Here is a 25,247-nt window from a genome sequence, read left to right as displayed (position 1 = left end):
TTCAAGTTCCCACCATTCCAATTTAACAATGTGGTATTGTTTCGTGGCTTTATTTTGTTTCTTTAGATTTATTAAATTTATTTTTTAGAGAGGGGAAGGGAGGGAGAAAGAGAGGGAGAGAAACATCTACGTATGGTCACCTCTCAAACACCCCCTATGGGGGACCTGGCCTGCAACCCAGGCATGTGCCCTGACTGGGAATCGAACCGGTGACCCTTTGGTTTGCAGGTTGGTGCTCAATCCACTGAGTCACACCAGCCAGAGCTGTTTAGTGGTTTTAAAACATACACATATGTCGTCACACTGCACATAAGCATTTGTAATAATTTCCACTTAATAGATATTAACATGTCATATTTTTTCATATCCCCCCCACCTCTGCCATTTACACCATTGGTCCTGGAATCTTCATGCTATCACAAACACAAAAGGTTTCATACTACTTTAATAGCAAATTCCCAGTAGTTATTTGCTTTTTAAAAAATCTTGAGTTTACATTCTGTCCTAGTTTTTGTTTGTGTGTCTGTTTGTTTGTTTTAGAATAAGCACCTTCATTACATGAGCTAAGACAGGAGGGATGAGGATTTATTTGCATTTTGGGCCTTGGTTTTCCTCAGCTAGAGCTCCAGCTCCTTGCCCTCTAGCACATAACCATCTGCTTGGCCCCATCGGCTTGGTCTTCACGCGATGCACACAAGAAGCTTGCCCTGCTGGAACTGCTCCTCTAGAAACTGCTGATTTTGGCATTCTTTTCCTTTCATCATACTTCTGAGTTTCTTTGATCTTTTTTTGTTGAGAATCCCTTCCACCTAAGGAGTCAGCTTGGCTCCCTTCTTGAGGCCTGGTGCAGTGCCTAGTGGGACTCCTACCACTCTCAGTACGGTGTGCTGTCAATGAGCACGATGCAGTTCTTTGCTAGGGTCTTGGTATGGACCAGCTTGTTGTTGGATACTTGTAGACAACATCCATAATCCTTGTTTTGTGCACACCACACTCAAGCCCCAGGAGAAGCTGCCCACGTGCAGCCTCAAGGCTCAGTACCTCTCGTTGCCTCCCTGCACGCGGGCTATGTGGTATGCGGTCAAGGCCAATCTTAGTGTGGGCAGCAGGGCGCCCCAGCGCATATTTTTGCTTCTTGTGGGTAGGGCTTTCTCCTGCCCCTGGTCTTGCGGCGCTTGTGCCATTTGTTCTGAGAGATGCCCATGGCTTGGCGCCGGCTGGAAAGAGCCTATGTGCAGTTTCTTTTAAAACAACTTTATTGAAGTATAACTTGTCTCCAGCTTCCTGTATAGATTCTTAAGAATTAAAGGGGAATTTAAATTCCCTGTGGGTAATTTCCAAGAGCTAACTATGGGAAACTGGATCACTAATTTTTGTACAACCTAGTAAAGCTAATTTTACTTTAAAATACATATAAAATTGGTAGGTCTGAGTACAAAAATATATCACCATTTAAATGGAAGATTTGGTCTCTTCCCCTCACCCTTTTAACAAAATCAAGTCACAGATAAACGTACCTCTGCCGTTAACCTTATACATCGTCTTTTTTCCGCAAAGGTAATCGTTATCCTGAAGTTGGTATGTGTTATTCCCAAGTATCTTTTTGTACTTTTTCCATATGTGTATATGTTTCCACAAACACTATATGGTATTGTTTAGTGCCTTAAAGACATATATTAATATTGTCACACTGCATATAACCGTTTGTAATGATTTCCACTGATTTCCAAGTATTTTTTTATGCTCCCAAAATTCATTTTAAAATGAAAAACTAAGGTCCCCATGAAACGCGCGGCCTGGGCGGGGCCCAGAGTGGTGGGCGGAGTCTAGGATGGGAAACGGGAGGGGTCGTACGGGCGGTGGGCGGGGCTTGGGAGTCTCCGGGCTTGAAGGTGGACGCGCAGGTCCCACCTGGAAGCTGTCGTCATGGTAGCCCCGGTGGTGTACCTGGTGGCGGCGGCTCTGCTAGTCGGCCTTATCTTCTTCCTGACTCGCAGACGGGGCCAAGCGGCAGCAGGTAAGAGATGCCACCGCGCCAGGGCCTGTAGGGCCGCGTTCTCTGACTTCCTGAGCCTTGGTAGGCCGTGGAGCCGCGGCTCCTGCGCATGCGCCGGCATTGCTGGCGGCGCTGACGAGGATCTGGGCGCCTGGCTGAGCTCTAATGCTGGCGCTTACCCGCGAGAAGGGGGACTCACTGGGAGCTGGAGCAGCAGTGCTGGAACCCGCACATGGGATGGCTGCGTCCCTACACCTTCCTCCGGGTCCCAAAAGGCAGCCTCGCCCCATCCTTGTCCTTGCCCCCTGGCACTGCAGACCTACACACACCCAGAGGGGGCTAGGCCGTGGCTGACACACGCTGCTGTCTCTCAATGGGGCGATGCTCCTTTGAGCCCGTTGGAGAAGTCGCAGGAGTTTCCATCCGTCCCCGGCTGACTCCAGAGCCAAGAAGGGAGCACTAGAGTATTTTCTGCTTACCCACGAGCTGGAGAGAGCAGGAGGCAGCTCCAGGGAACTGCCTGAAGCTCTCTCCACTCAAGGGGACACCCATGCACCCTCCTCCCTGTTCTGCACTCTGATCAGAAGGCCATGTCATTCATCGGCCAGGGCATAGAACAGACACACCTGTCATTCCCCACCCCACCCCCTTTTCTTGTCAGCATATGGCTGTGTGTTTAATGCCTCTCCCCCTCTCTGGGCCCACAAGCCACTTCAGAGCACCTGCTTGCTCTCAGGGGAGGAGAGGGACACTGAGGTAAAGCAGATAGCCAGCAAATCTTCCTGGGAGGAAAAGACAGCCCATAGGTGACCTCTCTGGTTGTGATGCCAGATAAAACCATGGCAGATGATGTTAGGCAAGAAATAAATGCAGTCCTGCAGTGGGCATTTGAGTGAGGTCTGGAGTGGTCAGAGTGGGCTTCCTGGAGGAGGTAGAGCTTCAGCTCCATATTGCCCCATCAAGGTGGTAATCTGGTGGGCCAGCTGGAAAGGTGGGATCTTGAAGAGAAACATATCAACACAGGCAGGAGGGAAAGGGTGATCTTGCTGCATAGGACCAAGGTGTGGGTCTGGGTTGTAAAGGCCCCAGTGGTCTGAGAAGCTGGGATTTGTGCTGTGTCCATCAGGAGCCTGGAGGAAGTTGAGGAGGATGAGACTTGTAGGATGTTGCTGCCCTGCCATCAGGTGGGTCGGGCTGCTGTACAGCATTACGGTTTCTCTCTTCCCTACAGCCAGTGGAGAGCCACTGCACAATGAAGAGGCAGCAGGCCGAGCGGCCCAGCCTCGGCCCCTGGAGCCCGAGGATCAGAGGGCTGGGGGTAGACCCCGGCGCCGCAGGGACCTGGGCAGTCGCCTGCAGGCCCAGCGTCAAGCCCAGCGATTGGCTAGGTCTGAGGTGGATGAGAATGAGGAGGAGGTCATCATCCCAGGTGAGCAGGGCCACATCCTGGAGGGGAAGAGAACTGGCTTAGGGGGTGAGAGGACCCCAAAAGCTGGGTGGAAGAGTAGGGTGTGAAGCCACAGTGTGGGAGGGATGTCTGGGAGCCACAGGGTGAGGTATGGCCAGACTTGGGAACCAGCCTTTGGTCCTAGGGGCCAGAAGTTCTAGATCCTGACCCCTATTCCATTGGACCAACACCCTATTCCTTCATTTGGGTTCTCAATGTCGAAGCAGGAGGGCAGGGGTCTTTAAATTGACCAAAGGAGTTCCTCAGTTCAGTCATCATATCCCAGTACTCTTCCTGGTGTGGGCACACTCATTTCCTGAGGGCCTCACCCCAGGGCCAGAGTTCCTGGCTGAGAGTTCCTGCAGTCTGGAGTCCAGTTGCCATAACCCCAGAAGAAGAGTTTGAGGATAGAGATATCCTTTTGACAGAGGCCTCTATATCCCTGGTCCTGGGAGCCCAACAGAGCCCTTGGGATTATAGGAAAGAACATCTCTCCAGTGCTCCACAGCTGTCTTGAGCCTGAGGAGGCGACATTTAGGCCTTTTGTTCCTGTACCCTTGGAAATTAGCTCCTGTGGCTCAAAAAAGAGGCCCTCTGTTGCACCATCCCTCCTGGCTCAGACTTGAGTCTAACATCATTGCTTCTCAGGAATCAGAGGGTCTTTAACTTTCAGCGTTTTTGGCCCTGGGGCAATCCTGGGGTTTGGGCTGTCTTTGCCTTGGGTCTGGTGGGTCAAAGGGATAACCCTGGCTGGCGACTGAGTCCAGAACCCTTAGCAGTGAGGATGATTTGAGATTTGAGGTGGGTTGGGCGGGGGGTGTGGGGATAAATTTCCCCTAGGGCTATCCTTCCCTGGAGCTTTGGCTCAGAGACTGAAAGCTGAGAATTTAGCAAAGCCCAGACTGACCTGTCTGTGATTCACAGACATCCAGCTATTAGAACCTGGTGCCTTCTTCTGTGGCTATGCAGCATGTAAAGTTATCATCTCCTCCCTTGCTCCATGGACCCCTCACCCCACCACCACCTCTAACACACGTACACCTGGGGTTTGAATTTCTGCATTCATGGTTGATGCCTCTGGAGGGCAGAGCTGGGCTGATGATATTTGCAGGTGGGTCGAAGGGGAATCACCCATGAGGACAGGGACAAAGGGTAGGGTGGACCTATCATCATTGGTCCTGTCTAGCTAGGACCTGAAGTGTCTTTCTCTGACCACACTCAGCCCATGAGGAAGAAAGCGAGAAGCCAGCAGAAACTCACCTGTCAGGGAAAATTGGAACCAAGAAACTACGGAAGCTGGAGGAGAAACAAGCACGAAAAGCCCAGCGCGAGGCAAGCAGGAGGAGTGGGGAGCAGCTCGGGAAGTGGGAAAGGGTCCTGCCTTCCCTGTCCTGTATGGCAAACCCTCCGCTTGAGGCTCTTTGCATGCTGGGCTGGTGTTTGCTGCTTCCCTAGCTTTGTCTCCTGCAGCCTTGGTCGGGGCCTGGCCCAGGCATGCCTATTGGCTGTCCTGGCTTGTTTGGGAGCTGGGTAAGCTCTAGCTGGGGGTAGGGATGTGCCCCTATGAAGGCCTCTCTCCAGGCAGAGGAAGCTGAGCGTGAGGAGCGGAAGCGCCTTGAGTCTCAGCGTGAGGCAGAGTGGAAGAAGGAGGAGGAGCGGCTTCGACTGGAGGAGGAACAGAAGGTAAGGCTGGCCCTGGATCCTGACTTCTGACACCTGACTGGGCAGCCTTGTTTCCCATTTAGCTCCCCAACCCCTCCAACCCATAAGATGGGCCGCAGACCAGGTGCAGGGGCCAGCCCTGGTTTACTTGGTCCCTGGGCTCTCGGTGCAGCCTGCGTAAAGCTGCCACTGAAAAGCAGAGCCTGAGATGGGAGTCTTTATGCATGTGATGTATCAAACATACCTGGAGTACCTGAAGAACGTTGAGATGGTGAGAGTGGCCAGAGCGGGGATAGCAAGGAGAGGGGCCAAAGAGGTAACTGGGGTCTGGATCCTGAGGGCCTTGAGGCCATTACGGGCCATTGTGAGAGATGGTAGACTCTGCTGGAGCCTGGTTCTCTTTAGGGCCTGGCATAGAGGAGATGCTCAGGGATGGGGGCCACTGCAATAAAAGTGGTTAATGAGCATTTGTTTGCCAGATGCTTCCTTCTCTCTGAGAACCAGGTGCCCAAGAAAGGGATCATCACAAAGATGTGATGTGATCTAGGGCGAGAGCCAGGGCTACCCAGCTGGGAAGACCCCATAGCTTGGCATAGCTTGGTGCCTTTGGCTCTGGCTAGGCTCATTGTCCCGGGGCTGGATGGTGGAAGGCCTGCCTCTGGGTGCTGCAGCAGGTGCACCGGAACACAGCAGAGCGACGTATTAGCAGAGGGTTTTTCACCTCTCCCCTCACTCAGTTTCCCCTGTTATTAACATCTTATTTTTCTGTGGCATATTTCTCCCAACTAACATAGATGCATTATTACTAAGTAAACCCCACAAATTGTTCAGATTTTATTAGTTTCCCTCCAGTATCCTTCTTTTTTTAAATTAAATTTTTAAAAATCGATTTGAGAGAGAGAAACATCGGTTTGTTGTTCCACTTATTTATGCATTCACTGGTTGATGTCTGTATGTGCCCTGACTGGGGATTGAACCCACAACCTTGGTGTATTAGGATGACACTCCAGCCAACTTAGCTACCCAGCCAGAGCCCCAGTATCCTTTCTCTTTTCCAGGACACCACATTATACTTAGTTATTCTGTCTTCTCTGGTTCTTCTGGGTTGTGACCATTTCTCACACTTTCCTTGCTTTTGATAATCTTGCTAGTTTTGAGGAGCACTGGGAAGGTGTGTTTTGCTATGTATAATGTGCTCCCATGTATAATGCTCACCCACGTTTTCAGCCCAAACTTTCAGGGGAGAAAATCGCTCATTTTAATCTTTTAATTCAGTTATTTTATTTATTTATTTATTTATAGAAACAAAATCGATTATTATATTCCAGGGTATTATTTTGCATACGGATATTATTATTGCTTTCTACAGTTACATTTCTAACACATAATCATAAATAAAATAATGAAAAACATTTATATAGACACAGAATTAGTACTACCCATGTATAATGCACATCCTTACTTTTCCCTCAAAAATTCGGGCACAAAAGTACACTTATACGTGACAAAATACGGTCTTTTGTAGAATGTTTCTCAGTTTGTGTTTGGCTGGTGTTTTTCTCCTGGTGAGACTGGGTTGTTGATTTCTGGGAGGAAGACCACATGTGAAGTGCCATCCTCACCACAGCGTATCAGTGGTGCCTGTTACCAGCTCGACTCGTCCAATGTGATGTTAACCTAGACCACCTGGGTGTGTGCCCCTTTCTCCACCACAACGTTACTCCCGCTTCCCACACTTCTTCAGGAACCAGTCACTGCGCAGCCCACACTCCAGGGGTGGGGAGTTAGGCCCTTCCTCCTTGAGAGGAGAGCATCTCCAAAAGTATTTGGAATTCTTTTGTGCAGAAGATTTATCTTTTCTTTTCTATTTATATATTCAGTTATTTATTTTTACCCACATGGACTTATGACTATTTATTTTTTACTTTGTCTTATAATCCAGTACCGCTTTATTTGGTTGCTGAGATAGCTCCAGCTTCGGCCGTGAGGGGTGCCTTTAGCTGGCTCCTGTGTACCTGTGACATTTTCTCATTGTTTTCTCACTGTTGGCACTGCAAGATGCTCTGGCTCATCCTGTATATTCCCTGCCCCAGCTTGAGCTTCATGTTCATGTTTTAAAAATATCTTTCTGAGAGCTCTGGAAAATGGGTTAGGTTGGGGGAGGCTGTTGCACTAGGTGGTGGTGGAATGACATGGACGGGCTAAGAAGCTTTCTGGAAGTCAAAGAAGGAAGTGGTACATGGGGCCTCGTTTCTGACTGGGGCAGCTGGCCAGGTGGCTGTGTGACTCACTGAGCCAGGGACTCAGGAGGAGGACCAGACATATGGGGAGTAGATCACAAGGTCTTTCTGGAACATAATTCAATTCGAGGTGCCTGTGTGATGGCCCAGTGGGTGTGTCACGTGGGCAGTTGTGTGCCTGAGAGGAGAGATTCGGGCAGGGATACAGCTGTGGCGGTCGCTAGCAAGGAGATGGTCGTTGATGCCGTGGGCATGGAGATAGAGTGGAGGAGGGAGAAGGGATGGGTCTGAGTGATGGAGGAGGCGGAAAGAATGGCCCCAGGAGCTGGAGGAAGTTCAGGAGATGGTGGAGTCTGGAAGCCAAGGAATGAAGAGGGAGTGGTTAGCTCTGCCCAGTGCCACTAAGAGGACAGGGGTGTGAGGCCTGATGGTTGTCCCTTGGATTGGGCGGATCCAGGGCATGGGTGAGGCGGCAGCAGGGGTTGTTCCCGAGGAGCTGGGTCTGCAGGCTGGAGGGGGAATGGATGCGTGGTGAGGGAATGGGGCATGGGTATTTATTTGAACATGGGGGAGCGGGGGATGACTGGAGGATGCTGTGGGTGGGGTTATGGCTTCAAGGAGAGGGAGAGCATTTGTCTGGGAGGTGGTGGAATTGATGAGAAGTGGAGCCCCTGCCTTCTGTTCAGCTTGGGGGCCAGAGGGATGGGGTCTCACAGGAGCTCCGTCCCTGAGAAAGGGCTAAGCTGTATGACCTGGTGCCCTGCCGGGGCAGCAAGGACCAGAACAGGGACGGGGTGGGCACCTATGCCCAGATACCTGACTCTTGCCTACTCTGCGTCCACAGGAGGAGGAGGAGAGGAAAGCCCGGGAGGACCAGGCCCAGCGGGAGCACGAGGAGTACCTGAAACTGAAGGAGGCCTTCGTGGTGGAGGAGGAGGGTGTGGGCGAGACCATGACCGAGGAGCAGGTGGGCCTGCCACTCCTGCAAAATCCTCCCTGCCTCCACCAAGGCGGGCCCATGGCAGACCCAGGGCTGGCCACTGCATCCTGGGCACCCCGCTGCTCCTCGCCCGCTCCCCCAGTCAGGCCGTGAGAGATGGGTGGGCATGATGGCCAGCAGGCCCTCACCGTGAGAGGCCTTGTCTTTGGAAGAGGTGCCTCCAAAACCCTCACCGTGGGAGGCTGTGCTGCTTGCCAGGGCAGGTGGCACATGCAGGTGGTCGGGTGGCACAGAAGCAGGCACACAGGCAGGTGGCACTCAGCTGGGTAGGAGGGTAGGCACTGGCCGCTGCGGCCGTTGCAAGGGGCATGCTCACTCTGGTTTCTCTGCTCCTCTAGTCCCACAGCTTCCTGACAGAGTTCGTCAACTACATTAAGGTAAGAAGCCTGGTCCTGGCATCAGCTTCCTGCCGTGTGTGTGTGTGTGAGAGAGAGAGGGAGAGACAGAGAGAGAGAGAGAGAGAGAGAGAGAGAGAGAGAGTGAGTTCCCCTCAGGGCCTAGAGAGAGGAGACCCGAGTGGGGACTGCAGGAGTTTCACTCAGGGTCATCAGGAGTGGGCAGCAGGACCGAGAGCGGCGGAACTGCTAGGCTCCTGGCCAGGGGAGCCTTCTCTTGACCCTGACGGTGGAGAAGGGCCTGGGTCTGTGTGGGAGGTGTGAGCCTTTGATTCCTTCCTCACGCTCCGGGTGTGACAGTTCTCCTGTTCTTCAGACCCCACGCTCAGTGAGTCACTGTATTTTCAAGTTTCTTCACATGTGTTTCCTGTCAGTTCTGTCACACGGAAGCTCCGCTCGACTGAGGCCCCGCACGTGGCATCCCCTGCCGTGTGTTCCTGGCCTGCGTCTTGGGGAGTGAGGGGGAGACAGTGCTATTTCTTTGGGGATGGAGGGCGGGGTGGCAGGTGCGTCCCCTTCTGTCTGCTGGCTGCCCCGGCGCTGCTCCAGGTTGCATAAGTGTAAGCACTGTCCTGCTCCACCGTGCTGCTAAGCAACTTCCCATCTCCCACGAAGGATGCGAGAGGTTTGCAAGTGTAGCTCAGGGGTGCAGAGGCGGCTGAGGGAATGAGTACAGAGGTAGTGCGGGTGGGGGCGAAACTAGAGGTGCCAAGGAGCCAGGGCTTGCATAATCCTCATCCCACCTCCTGAAAGAGAGCAGGGTTTAGGTGCCTCCCAGCGACCAGGGGCTGGGCTCCCAGCCCGAGAGGAAGAAAGCTTCTTCAAGCTGTGCCCCTTCCCCGCCCCTCCCCGCCCCGGCCGGGGCCCATTCTCCAGCCTGGCGCATGGGAATGAGGGCCGCAGCCCAGGAAGGACCTCTCACATGTCCCTGCTGCCGTTTGGACCTTTCTGCCCCGATCCACCCAGTGGGCAGCAACATGGTCCTGTGCGTTTCCCCCAGGAAGCCCTCCTTTGTCAGCTTTAGCTCCCACTATCCTATACGGCCACCTAAGAAAAGGCCCCTTGCTTTCAGCGGCTCTGGGGGAGCCATTTTCTGGTGGTTCTCCAAAGTCTTCTGAACCTCAGAGGTCTTTCCACCCTGCCCTGTCTGATTTTCCCAGAGTTCTGTCTGCAGGGAGAAGGAGGGCTTTCAAAATTCAGCCTACCCACCTTCCTGGCTCCAAGGGGGTGGGCCCTTTTATTTTAGGATTTCAGAGCTGGTGCCCAGCATAGTTTATGGGAGGCGTAGGTCTGGCTTATTCTTGTTGGTCAGTCCACTCTCTGTTCTAATAAGGGCTAGGTTGGTTGTTTGGTTTTTCCAAGCACGCTTTTGGCCCCAGCACCCCTCAGAGTAGATCTAAAGGAACCACCTAGGGTGACTTCCTGCTCCCACTCCAAGCTGTCTCTGAGAACCCAGCACCTACTTTGTAGGTAGAGGCCAGCTGGCCAGGTCACCTTGGTCTCACCCGTTCCCTGGTCCAACTGCCACTCATTCGCCTCCCTGCCTGCACATTCTGTTTGGCATTTAGAACAGTCGCATGCCATCTCAGCCCAGGAGGTGTCACCATGTCACTCCTCCCCCAGCTCATTTGCTGTGAAAGAATAACATAAAAGACTGCCTTATTCCGAGCCGCATGCTCTCTGTAGGGGAGGCAGGGGCAGATGCAGGCGTAGGACCCAGCCTTGGGCCCTCCGCTGCACCCCCTGGATTGAAGTTTCTGCTGAGGGTTTGAGGGAAGCCCGTGGACGATGGCTGTGTGCGGAAAGCACTGAGAGTGTGAGCAACAGTTATTTTAAGAGTGGGCCCAGTGCCTCAGGTGGTGTGAAGACAATGGTGAAAAGGAGTGTGGAGATTTCCGGGTCCGGGGCAGTAAGCAAAAGCGAGGTGGGAATGAGCCACACTGCCTCTACGGAGACCCCTGCTCAGCGGGGCCTTTCATCCGCTCTCTGCGCATCCACACTCTTGCCTGCCTCCCCACCTGACCGCGAGCTGCAGCCAGGAGCTGTGTTTCCGTCACTGTTGTGTACCCCGCATATTCTCAGTGCATTGTCCTGGCAGGTCCTCAGCCAACACAAATGCTGGTGACAGTTTTTTAAAATAGCTTTTGATGACTGTCATCCCCTCCCTTCATCTTATGGTCCTTCCCCTTCCAGCCTGTCTGTGATGTTAAAAACACACCTGGCTACAGAGGGGAAGGTAGCAATTGTGCTCAACTCTTCCCATGTGTGTCTGTGTCAGTGTGGTCCCCAGTCCCGGATGGGGCCTGTGGTCTGGTGGTGGTAGTCGGATACCTCCCCACAAGTGGGGGAAGGAGAGTTTATGAGTGTGTGTGTCTCTGTATATGGGTGGTTGGCAGAGTGTATGAGGGGACCGAGGCTCTTCCGTAGGACTCTCTGGTGTTACCCAGCCCCCCAAAGCAGGTCAGATCAGAATGCAAACCTCAGTTTGTGCTGGGAGGGATCTGCCCACTCAGCCTCTCTCCTTTTCTCCCTGTCTTTGTAGCAGTCCAAGGTTGTGCTTTTGGAAGACCTGGCTTCCCAGGTGGGCCTGCGGACTCAGGTAAGCCCCGCAAAGTGGCCTTTTGTTTGGAGTGTGGCCATGGGGTCTACGAGGCTGTCAGAGGGGCCTGTGCTGAAGATGGAGAGTTTTAACGCTCCCTCCACCCTGCCCCGACCCAGGTGGGAGCAGAGAGTAGGACTCTGAGCATTCCCAGAATCTTGCCTTTGTGCTGGTTGGAAGAACAGGCAGGGGAGAAAAGAAAAAGTCCCATCTCTCCAGCAGCCCCTGTAACCAATACAGCCAAAATCTAGTTACCTTGACAACTCTTGCAAACAAGCTGTACCAGCCTTCATGGCCAAATGTCACTGCCACTCCTCTTCTGGTTGGAAAAGTGCCTCTCTCGGGGGTCTCGCAGGGCCCCAGGACCAGAGCTGCTTCTCCCCTTCTCCCCTCCGGATGAGAAGCACAGAGTCACGTTGGGTGGGGGAGCAGCCGTGGGAGCGGGGAGGAGGAGATTTGGCTGCAGTGGCATGGAGGTTGCACGTGCCTTTTCTGGGGATGGCAGCGCCTGTCTCTGCTCTGAGAATTGTTCTCCTCACAGGATGCCATAAACCGCATTCAGGACCTGCTGGCCGAGGGGACTCTGACAGGTGAGATGATGAGACTCAATCACTGCAGGCCTTGACCTTGGGGAGTGTCTAGCCACAGGGGGCTCCAGGGACTTGCTGCAGGGGCAGGGTGATAACTGAAGGTGGGAAGAACGCTGTGCAATGAGGGACACTGAGCAGGGGGACATAGTTAGAAGGAGGACATGCCAGGGCCTGGATGGCTCAGGGTGACCAGGATGGGCAAGAAAGCCTGATTTGACACCTAGCCAGGGTTGGATGCAGCCAGAAAAGGCCACGAACACCTGTAGGGCTCAGAGCCAGTTGTGAAGGGGTGGGAGGGCATTCTCAGGCCAGATGGGGAGGGCCTAGAAGTCTCAGCTCCACAACCTGTGTGTCCCCACAGGTGTGATTGACGACAGGGGCAAGTTCATCTACATTACCCCGGAGGAGCTGGCTGCTGTTGCTAACTTCATCCGGCAGCGGGGCCGGGTGTCCATCACTGAGCTTGCCCAGGCCAGCAATTCCCTCATCTCCTGGGGCCGGGAGCCCCCTGCCCAGGCCCCAGCCTGACCTAGCCCATCTCTCTTGGACTCAGAGCCGGGACAGCCTACCTGACCGTATATCTTTATTCCTGGCCACCATCCTAGGGCAGTGGTGGGGCGTGGCCAGGCAGTTCTCGATTAAAGGCCTGTGAGTACTGCTGAGCTTGGTGTGGCTTGGTGTGGCAGAAGGCCTGGCCTGGGATCCCAGGTGAGCAGGTGAAATCTAAGCCTTGAAATGTACCGTTGTGGGGGGCGGTCAGGGGGAGGGCGGAGTATCCTACCGAAGCAGATGGAAGTTTCCTTCTTATCAACTATTCATTCACTTATTAAAAAAAATACTGGGCATTTATTATGCTCCTTCCTACCCTGCAAGCCAGTCTCCCAAGGCCTGGAGAAGGTCTTTCTCCCCTTCCTTCCCTCTTCTCAGAATAAAAGTAAGGAACCTCTTAGGCCATGTCTCCCCTAACTGGAGTGGGAGGTCTCACCACTTTTTATATGGACTCCCGAGCCCTAAGGAAGGCTGAGAGCCCTTAGGGAGGGAGTTAATGAGCATGCCAAGGGAAGAGTCCTAGGGACCTTAGCCTTTAAGAGCCGGGGAAGGGAGGTCATGGAGGGCAAGAGGCTGGGCCAGATGCCTGTGGGTTAGATGAAAGGAAAGGGGGACCTGCTGGAGCCGGACGGAGTTATGCCGTGCAGGGGCATCGCTTCATACGGCACATCACATGAGTTCCGCTCTACATTTTTGACACAAAGTCTCAGTGGTGTGGGTGATTCCACCCACTAGTGGGTGCGAGGACCATATGCTCGGGAGTAGGTGTGAGATGGGAGATATGTGTCTGCTGTAGGGTCAGTCACTCTGGGTCCTGTGGGCTGTTCGTGGCATGAGCATACTGCTGTGCTGAGGGTGAGACATGTGCTTAACTATGTATACCTTAGGCAAGGTGACCCCTAGACATAAACCACCTACTTCTGATGCCTGGTGGTGGAGGCATCAGCTTTCTGTTCTGGCGCAGGAGGAAATTCTATGGGGATGGAGATGGTGAGACAGGAAGGACATCAGGCTCCAGGGCGGGGCCTTCCTGAGGGGTTGTCAAGGGTGATTTTCACTCATTTAGTGTCAGAGCATTAACTGGAGAACCTGGAGATTCCAGGTATGGTGCAACTTTGCTACTTCTGCCAGCAATAGGCACTTGGAGTCATCCAGAGCTAGGAAGGGCCACCTGCATTATCCGGAAGGCCATCTGGGAGCCCACAGTCTAGTGGGAGAGGGAAGGAACAGACGTAGATACCCACAGCCCGAGACAGAAACAGAAACTTCCAAGGGGAGAAGAGATGACTTACAGTGAGAGCAGTGGTTCTTGGCCATTTGCTCAATAGTGTCGCACGGGGGTTCGACAGCAGCCTCCCAGCAGACCGCACCTCAGACTTGCTCACGTGGACTCCTGGGGTGGAACCCAGCCAGGGAGCCTCACTGGGAGATTCAGTGTGCAGCCGAGGTTGAGAGCCAGTGAAGTGGTTGGAGGTGGGGTGCAGAGGCAGGCCATAAGGTTGCAAGTAATTAAAATCCCCACTGGAAGGGGTTTCTTACAGACCAAGACAGTGGCTCTGTGGGTCTCTTCTATCCCTTCCCTCAGCTGTCCTCAGCCACTTCCATCCAGGTAGCTAGATGGTTATGACAGCCCCATCAGGACACTGCCCACAGGCTAGGAGTGGGGGAAAGGCACGTGGATTCTTCACGTGCCCTAAGATTCTGCATGTCCCAGGGGCTTAGCATGGAGGCAAAAACCTAGAACCCTTTGTGCATTATTTAGTGATCCATCTACTAATCTAATAAATTTATCAAATGTGTAATTCCAATAGTAATGCATTAACATTTTCCTAAATGTGTACAAACCGTTTTTATAACTAATAAATGAAAACTTTCAGGTTTAACCACTTAACAATTTTTCAAGCATTTAAACATTAATTATTATTTAAATACCTGTAAGCATTTAAAATCCTCAATTTGATATATGAAATTATTTTAAATGCTTTTGTACCTTAAAAAAATAGACCACTTGGAGCATCATCCCATAACTGAAAGTTTGTGAGTTCAGTTCTGGTCTGGGCCCATACCTAGGTTGCGGGTTCAGTCCCGGGTCTGGGCACGGAAGCGTGTGACTCTTGGTCCAGACTCGCATGATCCCTGGCCCGGGTGCCAGTCCCTGGTCTGGGTGCCTACAGGAGGCAACCAGTCAGTGCTTCTCTCTCAGATGATGTTTCTCTCTCTCCCTCTCTCTAAAAGCAATGAAAAAAATTGCCCTGACTGGTGTGGCTCAGTTGGTTGGGCATTGTCCCACAAAAGTAAAGGTCACCCATAGGATTCCCAGTCAGAGCAAATGCCTGGGTTGCAGGTTTGGTCCCCAGCTGGGGCGTGTATGAAGAGCAACAGATAGATGTTCTGCCTCACACTGATGTTTCTCTCCCTCTCCTTCTCCCTCCCTTCCCCTCTCTCTAAAAATAAATAAATAAAAATCTTTTAAAATAAAAGATTTTTCTAAAAATCTTTTCTAAAATAAAGTCTTTTTAAAAAATGAAAAATAAAGGCAATGAAAAAATAAATGTCCTCAGGTGAGGATTAAGAAGGAAAAAAGGTAGATCAGGCCTACACAGTATTAAAATGGTTACATTACTGATCTGTACATACATAACACCAAAACTGATTCAATACCATGAACGTGAGTCAATACTTCAACACCATGGATTTACATTTGTTTATTCACTAGCTCTATTGTTATTTCTTCCTGAGAATATAGTTTTCACTTGTCCTGGAGCTCCAGGGTGATGCCCTCAGTGGCTGAAGATGTAGCTATACCTGAAGAACGGTGATTCAAAACTGGGGACCCAGGACTTCACTGTGATCCTGTCTGAGTCCTTGTCCACTTTGTGGCCCCTTTTTCACAGTTAGATTTTCCCCTGCATCAGAAGCTGTAGACCAGGGGTTCCCAACATCCGGGCCACAGACTGGTACTGGTCCATGGTCTGTTAGGAACCAGGCCACACAGCAGGAGGTGGGTGTGAATATAACATGCTTGAATCATCCAGAAACCATCTCCCGCCCTCCCCCACCATTCATGGAAAATTTCTCTTCCACAAAACTGGTCCCTGGTGCCAAAAAGGTTGGGGACCACTGCTCTAGACTGTTGACTACAGCCAGTCATGTAAGTTTTGATTTTTGTAATTCCCAAGTTATAAAATGCTTCCTATGCCTGCTTTGCGTGCCTGACCTTCACAGCCCAGCCCAACAGGTCTCCTGATAGCACTTGCCCCCGCAGAGTCCAGGCCAGCTCAGACCAGGTCTGTCACAGCCTCTCTTCTATGTGCCTTTGAGGCCTGTTATTGACAAGTCTGGTTGGAGAGCCATATAAGGCAACTTGTCTTTTCAAAAATGTTTATTTTCAAGGTTGGCCATGAGTTAAAAAGTTCTTAAAGCTGAGTAATGGCTACATGGAGGTTATTCTCATCTATTTTTGTTCGTTTAAAATTTCCCATAATAAAAAGCTTAAAATTAAAAACAATGAGCCCAAGATGGCCTCATGTATCTGACTCAGGCTGAGCCTCAGAAAAGGGGCCAATGCCCTGGCCAGTGAGGCTCAGTTGGTTGGAGCATCATCCCATAACCAAAGCATTGTGGTTTTGATTCCTGGTCAGGGCACAAACCTAGGTTGTGGGTTCAGTCTCTGGTATGAGAGGCAACCAATTTGATGCTTCCCTTGCATTGATATTTCTGTCCCTTCCTCTGCCTCTAAAAGCAGTGAAATCACACGAGACCACCAGCAGTCACTCCATTCACCCACCAATTGAGTAATTACCCCCAAGTGCCACAGTGGCACTGGTGCAGCATACATGTTTGACCTTTGTAATACAAAAATTATTTAAACATCTGGAATGTGTTTTTTAAAAAACTATGGAGAGCCTACTGAATGCAAGGCAGGATGCCAAGCATGCTGGGGAGCTACAGTGAGCAAAACATGGCCCCGTCCATAAGTGGGGAGGGGCAGTGGTATTACTCTAACAGGGAGACCACCAATCACCCAGCCAGCATCTGCACAGTCAAGTGCTGAGTATTCACAAGGCAAGGTTTTCCAGGTCAAGGAGAGGACAGGTTCAGAGGATGTACAGGCTGTTGGGTCACAGAGGGATGCAGTGTGTTGGTGGAAGAAAAGGAAAGGCTGGGGCAAAGAGATGGGGTGGAGAGGAGGTTGCAGTCTGGCCGGGCAGGGTGGCCAATGCGGAGGCCAGAGGTTTCGTCTGTATTTGGGGGGAGAGTTTATTGCTTTGAATTAGTAACTCATTTCTTAAACCACCATTGCAATCATCACATCCCACAAATCGTCATTACTGCATCTGTTCCTCCCTCCACACCCCTGCGTACTGCTGGCCAGCACCACCTCCGGCCTTCACAGGTGCGTGCCCCAGACACCTCCAGTCCCAAGTCCTGGCTCCAAGATCAGACACTTCTCCAATAAGGCTGTGTTTTTTAAACTTTTTTTTGACAGTATCTCTTAGAAAGAAATCCATTGTATGTCAAGGACTCAGTACGTATGTATGCCTAGATACAGATAATAAGCAAAGCTCTACAGCAGTCACTTGTCATAATTTGATGTATGTTGATATTTTCTTCTCTGTTCTGTCTCATTGCTCATGGTGGCTAAATTGATTTTATAACCTACTAACAGATCTCAACCTACAGTTTGAAAACGGTTCTGAGGAGCCTGTTCCTTTTATAAGTTAGGACAAGGCGAGGATCAGTAACTGTGTGAAGAGTTGTATATCATATATAACTTCATAGTTCCAGAGTTGTACTGAAAGCAACTTAGATTATAGTAGTGACATTGCAAAGTAGTTTTACCTGGTTTATTCTGATATACACAGTTTTCCACTAGTTAATACATTATTTAATTACTTGTTACAGCAAACTGCATAAGGGAACCTTATGAGAACATACAAAATGCAAATACTGTCATGTTAAACTTATTTAAATATAAACTTTTGCATATAATCTGCTAGATTTACTCTGACTGGTTTTAGTAATTTTCATTTTCTTATATGATTTTATAATTTGACTTACATTTCCAACATGATACAAAAGACACATTCATAATAATAACACCAAAACTAAAACTAATAATGTTCCAACTGTATCCTGAGTAGCTGAGATTTAATACCTCTGTTGTTTTACTTTATCAACAAGGTAAGTCAAGTCAGTTTGTTGTTGAACTAAACCCCACAGTTTACATAATAGGGTATTTGTATGGATGCATGCTTGATGTCTAGTTTGGCAGTTGCCTTAATGCCTTTTTAGTTTGTGCATATTGTCTCACATCAAAAGAGATTATGGTGTCTTGGCTGGTGTGGCTCAATAGATTGAGTACCAGCCTGCGAACCTAAGGGTCGCCAGTTCATTTCCCAACCAGGGCACATGCCTGGGTTGCAGGCCAGGTCCCCGGTAGGGGGCACACAGGAGGCAACCACACATCGATGTTTCTGTCCCTCTTTTTCTCCTTCCCTTCCCTGCTCTCTAAAAATAAATAAGTAAAAAATTAAATGAAAAATGAGACCATCATAACAAATATGAACAGATGAGAAATTATTGAACACATAATCCATCATTGTTCGGAAATTCTCATTTTCCACATCTCAGCTACTGTCCCTGCTGGATGATAGCAACGCAGAAGTTCAGACCCCAAAGGGAGGTAATAGAGTTTTATTTAGCTATCACCATGTCTGTCTGCAAATGATAATGTAAAAAGATTACAAAGAATGCTTTCTGCTGGGCAGATTTACCCTAGCTTTTATTTGTTTTTAACATTTTATTTTTTATTTTTAGAGAGAGCAGAAGGGAGGGAGAGAAACATCAGTGTTCAAGAGAACATCAATCTGTTGTTTCTTGTATGCCCCCAGCTGGGGGCCTGGCCCGCAACCCAGGCGTGGCTCCTGATGGGGAATCAAACCAATGACCTTCCAGTTTGCAGGCCAGTGGTCAATGCACTGAGCCACAGCAGCCAGGGCTACCCTAGCTTTAAAAAAAAACAACAACACGGAATCCTGTAACATTTTTGGAGCTTGTACGTTTCCATAAAATTGGTTAAAGATTCAGGCATGACCATAATTTTCATGATGCAATAATCATTTTATTATTATTCTGCTTGGGGCTTTAAGAACCACCATGCCTCACAAATAGATGTGAATATAAAACTCACTTGGGATGGTGGGTGGAGTGATGGCTTGTATTCCTTTTTACTCTGTTTCTTAATATCTTGCAATGAGGTTTACACTGTGTAGGTACAGATGAGTCTCTTTGTTAGTACTTACATAAAGCATCAATTATGTAAAAACAGAAAAGAAAAATTAAATGTTACAGAGGGACCATGGGGAACATAAAAGCATAAACCATCTATCTTAGATGAAATGTGCAACTAGGAAAGAACAGTGGGAAAAAGGAGAATACAATTAAATTTTTAAAAATATTTTCCTTTAACTTTTTTCATGGGCTATGGGTGTGTGTGTGTGTGTGTGTGTGTGTGTGAGAACACCAGCTAACGGCTTAGAAAATGGCTTGTAAAAGACACTAGCATACTTGGATCATAAATGTTTCAGTTACAGTTTTGTATTGGGTTAGATAACCTCCAAGACCTTTACTGGTTATTCCCAGGAATTTTTGCCCAGTTCCAGAGGCTTTTATTTCCTCATAAAGCAAGCACAGCTATAAACTTTAGCATAGATTAAAGTGCTTTGTCTGCCCCCCCACCCCCGTTTGGTGTTTGGAGGTCACTGGGATTGCCTGATCACCCCAGAGAGGAAACCCTGAGCCCTCTTCTGGGTAACTTAGTGGGTAGGACTCCAAAGGATCTCAATAGTCTGATAATTTGATTTTGATTTGCATCTCTTCAGTACCAGCAAGTCCGATGATGTTTTTAACAGTTTATTGGCTATTTGTATTCTGGGAATGATCTATTTCTATCTTTTTACCCAATATCTATAGGGATTTTGCAGTTTCGTTAATCATTCAGCAAATCAAAGCTGAGTGTCTATTTTGTGCTTGCATTAGTTTTCTACTGCTGCTGTAACAAATTCCCACAAACTTAATGGTATAAAACAACACGAATTTATTGTCTTATAGTTCTGAAGGTTAGAAGTTCCATGTGAGTCTTACTGGGCTAAAATCAAGACGGGGCTATGGTCCTTTTGGAAGCTATTTCCCATCTTCAAGAGGCCAACACATTCCTTGGCTCAAGGCCCCCTTCCTCCACCTGTAAAGCTAGCTCTGTTGCATTTCTCTAACCAGTCTTCCATAATCAGATCTCCTTTGCTTCTGCCTTTTTCTTCCACTTTTAAGAATGTTGTGATTACATTGGGTTTGCCTAATGCCTAGATAATCCAGGATAATCTCCCTATTTTAAGGTTATCTAATTAAAAACCTTATTCTATCTACAACCTTAATTCTTCTTTGCCACTTAACCTAACATAGTCACAGGTTCTGGGTATTAGGACTTAGATATTTCGGAGGGCTATTATTCTGCTTCCCAGGAAGATGAGGCTATGCAATTTTTAAAAAGACTCCGGTCTACATGGATCCTGCAAACTAGTGGGGAAGACAGAGGATTAATCTATCACAGTTTTCTTTAAAAAAAAAAAAGTTTATTTCTTTATTTTCAGCAAGAGGGGAAGGGAGGGGGAGAAACATTGATGTGAGAGAAACCTCAGTTGGATGCCTGTCACATGCACCCTGCTCAGAGACTGAACCCGCAACCCAGGCATGTGCCCTGACTGGGAATCGAACTGGCCACCTATTGCTTTGCAAAATGATGTCCAACCAACTGAGCTACACTGGTCAGGGTACAATTTTCTTCTTTTATATCATATATCAGATGTTGGCGTTAAGATAATTCTACTTTTATAAAGTGAATTTGGGAGATTTTCATCTTTTCCTATGATTTGGAATTATCTCTTTATAGGTTGGATAGAACTCAGCCATAAAACAATCTAGTGCTATTTAAAAAGGTAGATCTTCAATTCCTTTTGTAGTTATTTATCTTATTAAAAACTGTAATTAAAATAATGTTTAAGTAGCTTTTTCTTATTTGGAAGCTTTAGTGCAACAAAACAAGAAAAAATTGAAAAAAAATAGCTAATTTTTTTATAGATAAGAGGATTGCATTGTAGAAATCTCTAGATTTATGCTTGGCTTAGTCCCTCCCCTCAGAGTTTGTAACTTGAATGTTACCTTCTCAGTGAGGCTTTCTACCTTATCCAAAATTGGGACCCCCCAGTAATCTCAGCTTCCTTGTACTTACCACCTTCTCATCCACTGTGTATTTAACTTATTGTCTCCTTCCACTAGAACACAAATTCCATTGGGACAGGAGTTTGTGAGCAAATATTTAATATCTTAATAGTCTGCTGTTACTAAATTTTAAAAAAATATATTTATTTAATTTTTTTTAGAGAAGAGGAGGAGAGAAACATCAATGTGTGGTTGTCTCGCACATGCCCCACACTAGGGACCCAGCCTGCACCCCAGGCCTGTGCCGCAGCCCGGGAACCAAACCCAAACCTGGTGACCCCCTGATGTGCAGGCCGCTGCTCAACCACTGAGCCACACCAGCCAGGACTGCTGTTACTAAATTTTAAGAGCTTACCTGTTTATTCTTTTAAACACTTCTTTTTCTTAATTTTTCTTTTTATAAAAGTAATACATGCTTAACTGAACTAACAAGCAAAATAGAGACAGACTCATAGAGAACATCTGGGGTGGGGAAGTGATTAGGGGGTGGAGGGATCAAGCCAAAAGGAAAAAAGACTCATGGACATGGACAACAATGTGGTGATTGAGGGGGAAGGGGATATATGGTAGTCGGAAAAATATAAGAAAAAAGAAAAGTAGTACATTCTTATTATAAAAAATGCAAACATTATAGAAGTGGCTCGAGTCCTGTCTTCACCATACACCCTGCAAGCCCACCATCTTGAGGCAGCCACTGTTAATTGATATTTACCTTGCAGAATTTTCTATGCATATATATTCATTTTAAAATAGAGAAATTAGAGTATAGTATGCATACATATAATTCTGCCACTTGCTTTTTTTACTTAATATAGTCATCTTTCTATGTTAATACATAGGCATCCATGTCATTCTTTTAAATAGCTTGCCATTGTTACATTGCATCAGACACGCGATTCATTTAATCTTCTATTTATAGATTGATGTATTTAATTTTTTTGCTATTACAATCAGTACATCAGTGACTTCGTTTATGTCATATTACTTGTGATGGCATTTCTTCCCAGAAATAGAATGGCTGGGTCTAAGAACATATGCATTTCACATTTTTCTATGTTCTCCCAAAAGGCTGTACCAATTTATACTCTCAAAAACAGAGTTTGTTTCCCTACACCCTCACTAAACTGAGATATCACAGTCTTTTAAATTTTGCCAATCTAATAGACTCTTGCTTCTTATTTTTTATTTTCCTGGCTGTATAGAGAGGATAGATTCTTGTTTTAATTACTGCCCCTTTACTCCATTGGTAAGGGAAGAATTCCCACCCTAGGATTATGGTGATGTCCAGGTGCAATTCCTGACACCAGACCTCTGAGTTTGACAGCAGTCTATTAGTTACGTGGCCTCGCAGCTCAAGGGAGGAGGGCACCATAAGCCACACAGGATCACACATGTGTTCCACTCAGGACTACAGTGAACAACCAGAAACTTGGGGGGCAAGCTTTGTAGCAGTAAGAAGGTGAGGCAACCTGTGATTCCTGGAGGAGAAGTGATTGGCTTGTTTGAGTAATTCCATGGGCTGGTAAAGAACTGAAACTCACTACTCAGAGATAAGCAGGAGCTGCACCTGGTCCATTCAGTAAAAATTGTTTGGCTAGGGCCCTGGCTGGTGTGGCTCAGTGGATTGAGTGCCAGCCTGTGAATCAAAAGGTCACAGGTTTGATTCCTGGTCACAGCGCATGCCTGGGTTGTGGACTGGGCCACGTCTCCATTTTGGAGTGTGCGAGAGGCAACTGATCTATGTATCTCTGGCATATCGATGTTTCTCTCCTTCTCTTTCTCCGCCCCCCCTTCCCCTCTCTCTAAAAATAAATAAACAGAATCTTTAAAAAAGAACTGTTTGGCTAGGGCAGCTTTCCGTTAGACCATTTCAGGCCCCTCCTGCTTTTACCAGATGCCAAGGTAGCACCACCAATGAATCTTAATTTTAACCGTCCTGATTAATTATGATTAATTTAAAGGGTTATTTTTGGATACTGATTTTTGAATGACGTTTTGGCATCTATGATTGTTACTTTCTCATTTAACAAACTCACGGATTATTCATTTTATCTACAATGACATTTAATTTTATTTCCTTGAGTTTATTTAGGAATTTTTTTCCCCTGAACTATCTTTATTTGGAATTGGTGTGAGAGGAAGTGTGGCTTCATAAAATGAAATAGCATTCTAACTTTTCTGGCTCTTACAGATTTACAGGGTGAGGATTATCTATTTATAAAGTTTGAGAGAATTCTTTCATTGAAACATCTGAGCCCCAAGTCTTTTTTGGACATATTTGTTGGATAATGTTTTCCACCTCTTTCTTTTGTATATTTCCAAGAAAATGGTCCACTTCATCAAGATGTTCATATACATTAGCACAGAATCAGTTATGGCAGTCTCTTACTTTCCTGGTGTTCTTGAGATGCAAAACCACATTCTCTAAGAATATCCTCTCAAAGCTAGGAGCAGAAAACTATAGAGATTGAGATCAAGCTAGGTGGGGTGGAAACTGACTAAAATGAAAGGAAAATAAGCAGGATTAAATATATTATTGGAGAGAACAGAGTACTCTTGATCACTCTGAAGAAAATTATGCCCTGGCTAGTGTGGCTCAGTGGACTGAGTGCCAGGCGATGTTTCTCTCCCTCCCTTTCTCCCTCCCCCACTCTCTAAAAATGAGTAAATAAAATCTTAAGAAAAAGAAGAAAATTAAATCCATGATGATGAAGAAAACTTGAGATAGTCTCCCAGGATACAGAGAAAAAGGACAAAGATTTAATTGACAATGGTGACCCAATGTGATAATTTTAGAGGAGGGGAAAAAAATAACCCCAAAACAATCTGTTCACAGAATAGACAGGAACATATTAGAAGAAAACTTTTCTAGCTGAAAAAACCTTCTATTTCTGGAAAATTAATAGGAAATGGCCTGCACTGAGACTTATACTAGCAAAATGTTCAATCGTGAGGGTAATAAAAAGTTCTCAAAAGCAGCAGGTAAATTGCTCACCTAAAACCGACTGGCCCAGCTTTGCCACCATTTGTTTTGAGATATAATTGACCTATAAAATTACAGTTAACCCTTGAACAATGGAGGGATGGGGTTGGGGGTGCCAACCCCTGCGCAGTTGAAAATCCTTACATAACTTTGAACTCCCTGAAAACTGAATTCCTAGTGGCCTACAGTTGACCAGAAGCCTTCCTGGTAACAGTTGATTAGTATATATTTTGTATGTTATACATATATACTGCATCTTGACATTGTTTACATTACTCTCAACTGTGAATGGTACCATATATACTCCGTGTGCCCAAGTTCTGGTAAATTTTAACTCATAGATTTGTGTATATTTTATGATAGCAAATTATAAAATAGATTGGTAGCTACACATATTTTGTGCATTCATGATATACCTGACTTTTCTTAATTAGTTTTGTATTTCTAGGCCACGTGGTTCATCTGCAAGTTTTTTCAAATTGTCACAAATCTCCAAAAAATTTTCCAGTATATTTATTGATAAAAATACACATTTAAGTGGACCTGTGCAGTTCAAATCTGGGTTGTTCAAGGGTCAACTGTATAGAGTTTCAGGTATACTTGCTACCACTTTAAAAGCCAAAAGATAATGGGATAAGGATAATAGAGTTTTGAGGGGAAAAGTTTGAGCCTCACAGTCAAACCACTATTTGTGGGTACAGTAGGAAACATTCTCACCAAGGACGAAGGCTGAGAAGAACATAACATTCAGGAGTCCTCCCTGAAATCAGCAGCCAAGTGAGAGACAGGTCTGAGCCAGGAAAAGAAATACTAGAGTCTGAAAAAACTGGCAGTGACATTGATACTAATTAAACAAAGGTCTGGCAAACGCCAAAAACAGTGACTGAAAAGAGAATTTAGTGGCTTAAAAAACTGTAAAAAAAAAAAGCTGGGTCTATCATCCTGGATTAAGTGGACACATATAAGTAGGTGTGAGGGTAGCAGGCCCTGAGATGAAAAGGCACCTTAAGTTTTTCCTTACATAAAGAGGAACATAAAAATGATTTGTTATTGACTAATAATTTGAAATATAAACTATTTTTATTTAGTAAACTTATAGGCAACCATCAGGAGAATTAAGAAACTGGCTTTCTGCTTTGCAAAATACTATAGAAGAGCAAATATGGAGAAATTCAGAATACAGGAGATAGTAAAAGTAAAAGCTATAAAATAGGATGTCAGATAACCAAACTAATCAGCTATAACAGCGGAGATACAATGGGTTAAATCTCAAGCCAGAGTTCAGGCACTAAGGATTTTTAGGGCAAACCCTTCATACCTCTAGGCTTTTGCTAACGCTGAACCTTAGGCCTGGCTGGCTTTTACTCCCTAATTAAGGCTAAGACCCCAGTTCCAGGCAGACCTCTTCCTGCAGGCAGTCCTCCCGGGCCGCCCCAGGCGGAATGAGCACCTCCCTCAAAGAGTACGGCATGTGAGCGGGAAGCTGTTGCTTCGAGTCAGGGAGGAAAG

At 47.4% G+C, this 25,247-nt stretch overlaps 1 protein-coding gene across 1 annotated transcript; it reads left to right on the top strand.

Annotated features, from left to right (window-relative positions):
- Nucleotides 1-1,860: 1,860 nt before the first annotated feature.
- DDRGK1 (DDRGK domain containing 1) lies at nt 1,861-12,591 on the top strand. The gene is made up of 9 exons (XM_045833676.1): nt 1,861-2,017; nt 3,228-3,425; nt 4,666-4,775; nt 5,025-5,126; nt 8,190-8,312; nt 8,684-8,722; nt 11,283-11,339; nt 11,881-11,929; nt 12,291-12,591. Exons 1-9 carry the CDS (start codon nt 1,927-1,929, stop codon nt 12,455-12,457), a joined length of 936 nt encoding a protein of 311 aa, XP_045689632.1. The 5' UTR covers nt 1,861-1,926; the 3' UTR covers nt 12,458-12,591.
- Nucleotides 12,592-25,247: the final 12,656 nt, after the last annotated feature.

This window comes from Phyllostomus hastatus, unplaced genomic scaffold (assembly GCF_019186645.2).
Source record: "Phyllostomus hastatus isolate PE091 unplaced genomic scaffold, TTU_PhHast_1.1 phas_contig_17, whole genome shotgun sequence".
In the NCBI taxonomy this organism is placed as follows: domain Eukaryota; kingdom Metazoa; phylum Chordata; class Mammalia; order Chiroptera; family Phyllostomidae; genus Phyllostomus; species Phyllostomus hastatus.
This window is presented reverse-complemented; position numbering and strand designations above follow the sequence as displayed.

Bases quoted from the DNA above. Each gene is read 5' to 3' on its own strand.
- DDRGK1 (XM_045833676.1), top strand. From the start codon at position 1,927: ATGGTAGCCCCGGTGGTGTACCTGGTGGCGGCGGCTCTGCTAGTCGGC. The intron at 2,018-3,227 runs GTAAGAGATGCC...TCTTCCCTACAG, and splicing joins ACGGGGCCAAGCGGCAGCAG to CCAGTGGAGAGCCACTGCAC. The intron at 3,426-4,665 runs GTGAGCAGGGCC...GACCACACTCAG, and splicing joins GGAGGAGGTCATCATCCCAG to CCCATGAGGAAGAAAGCGAG.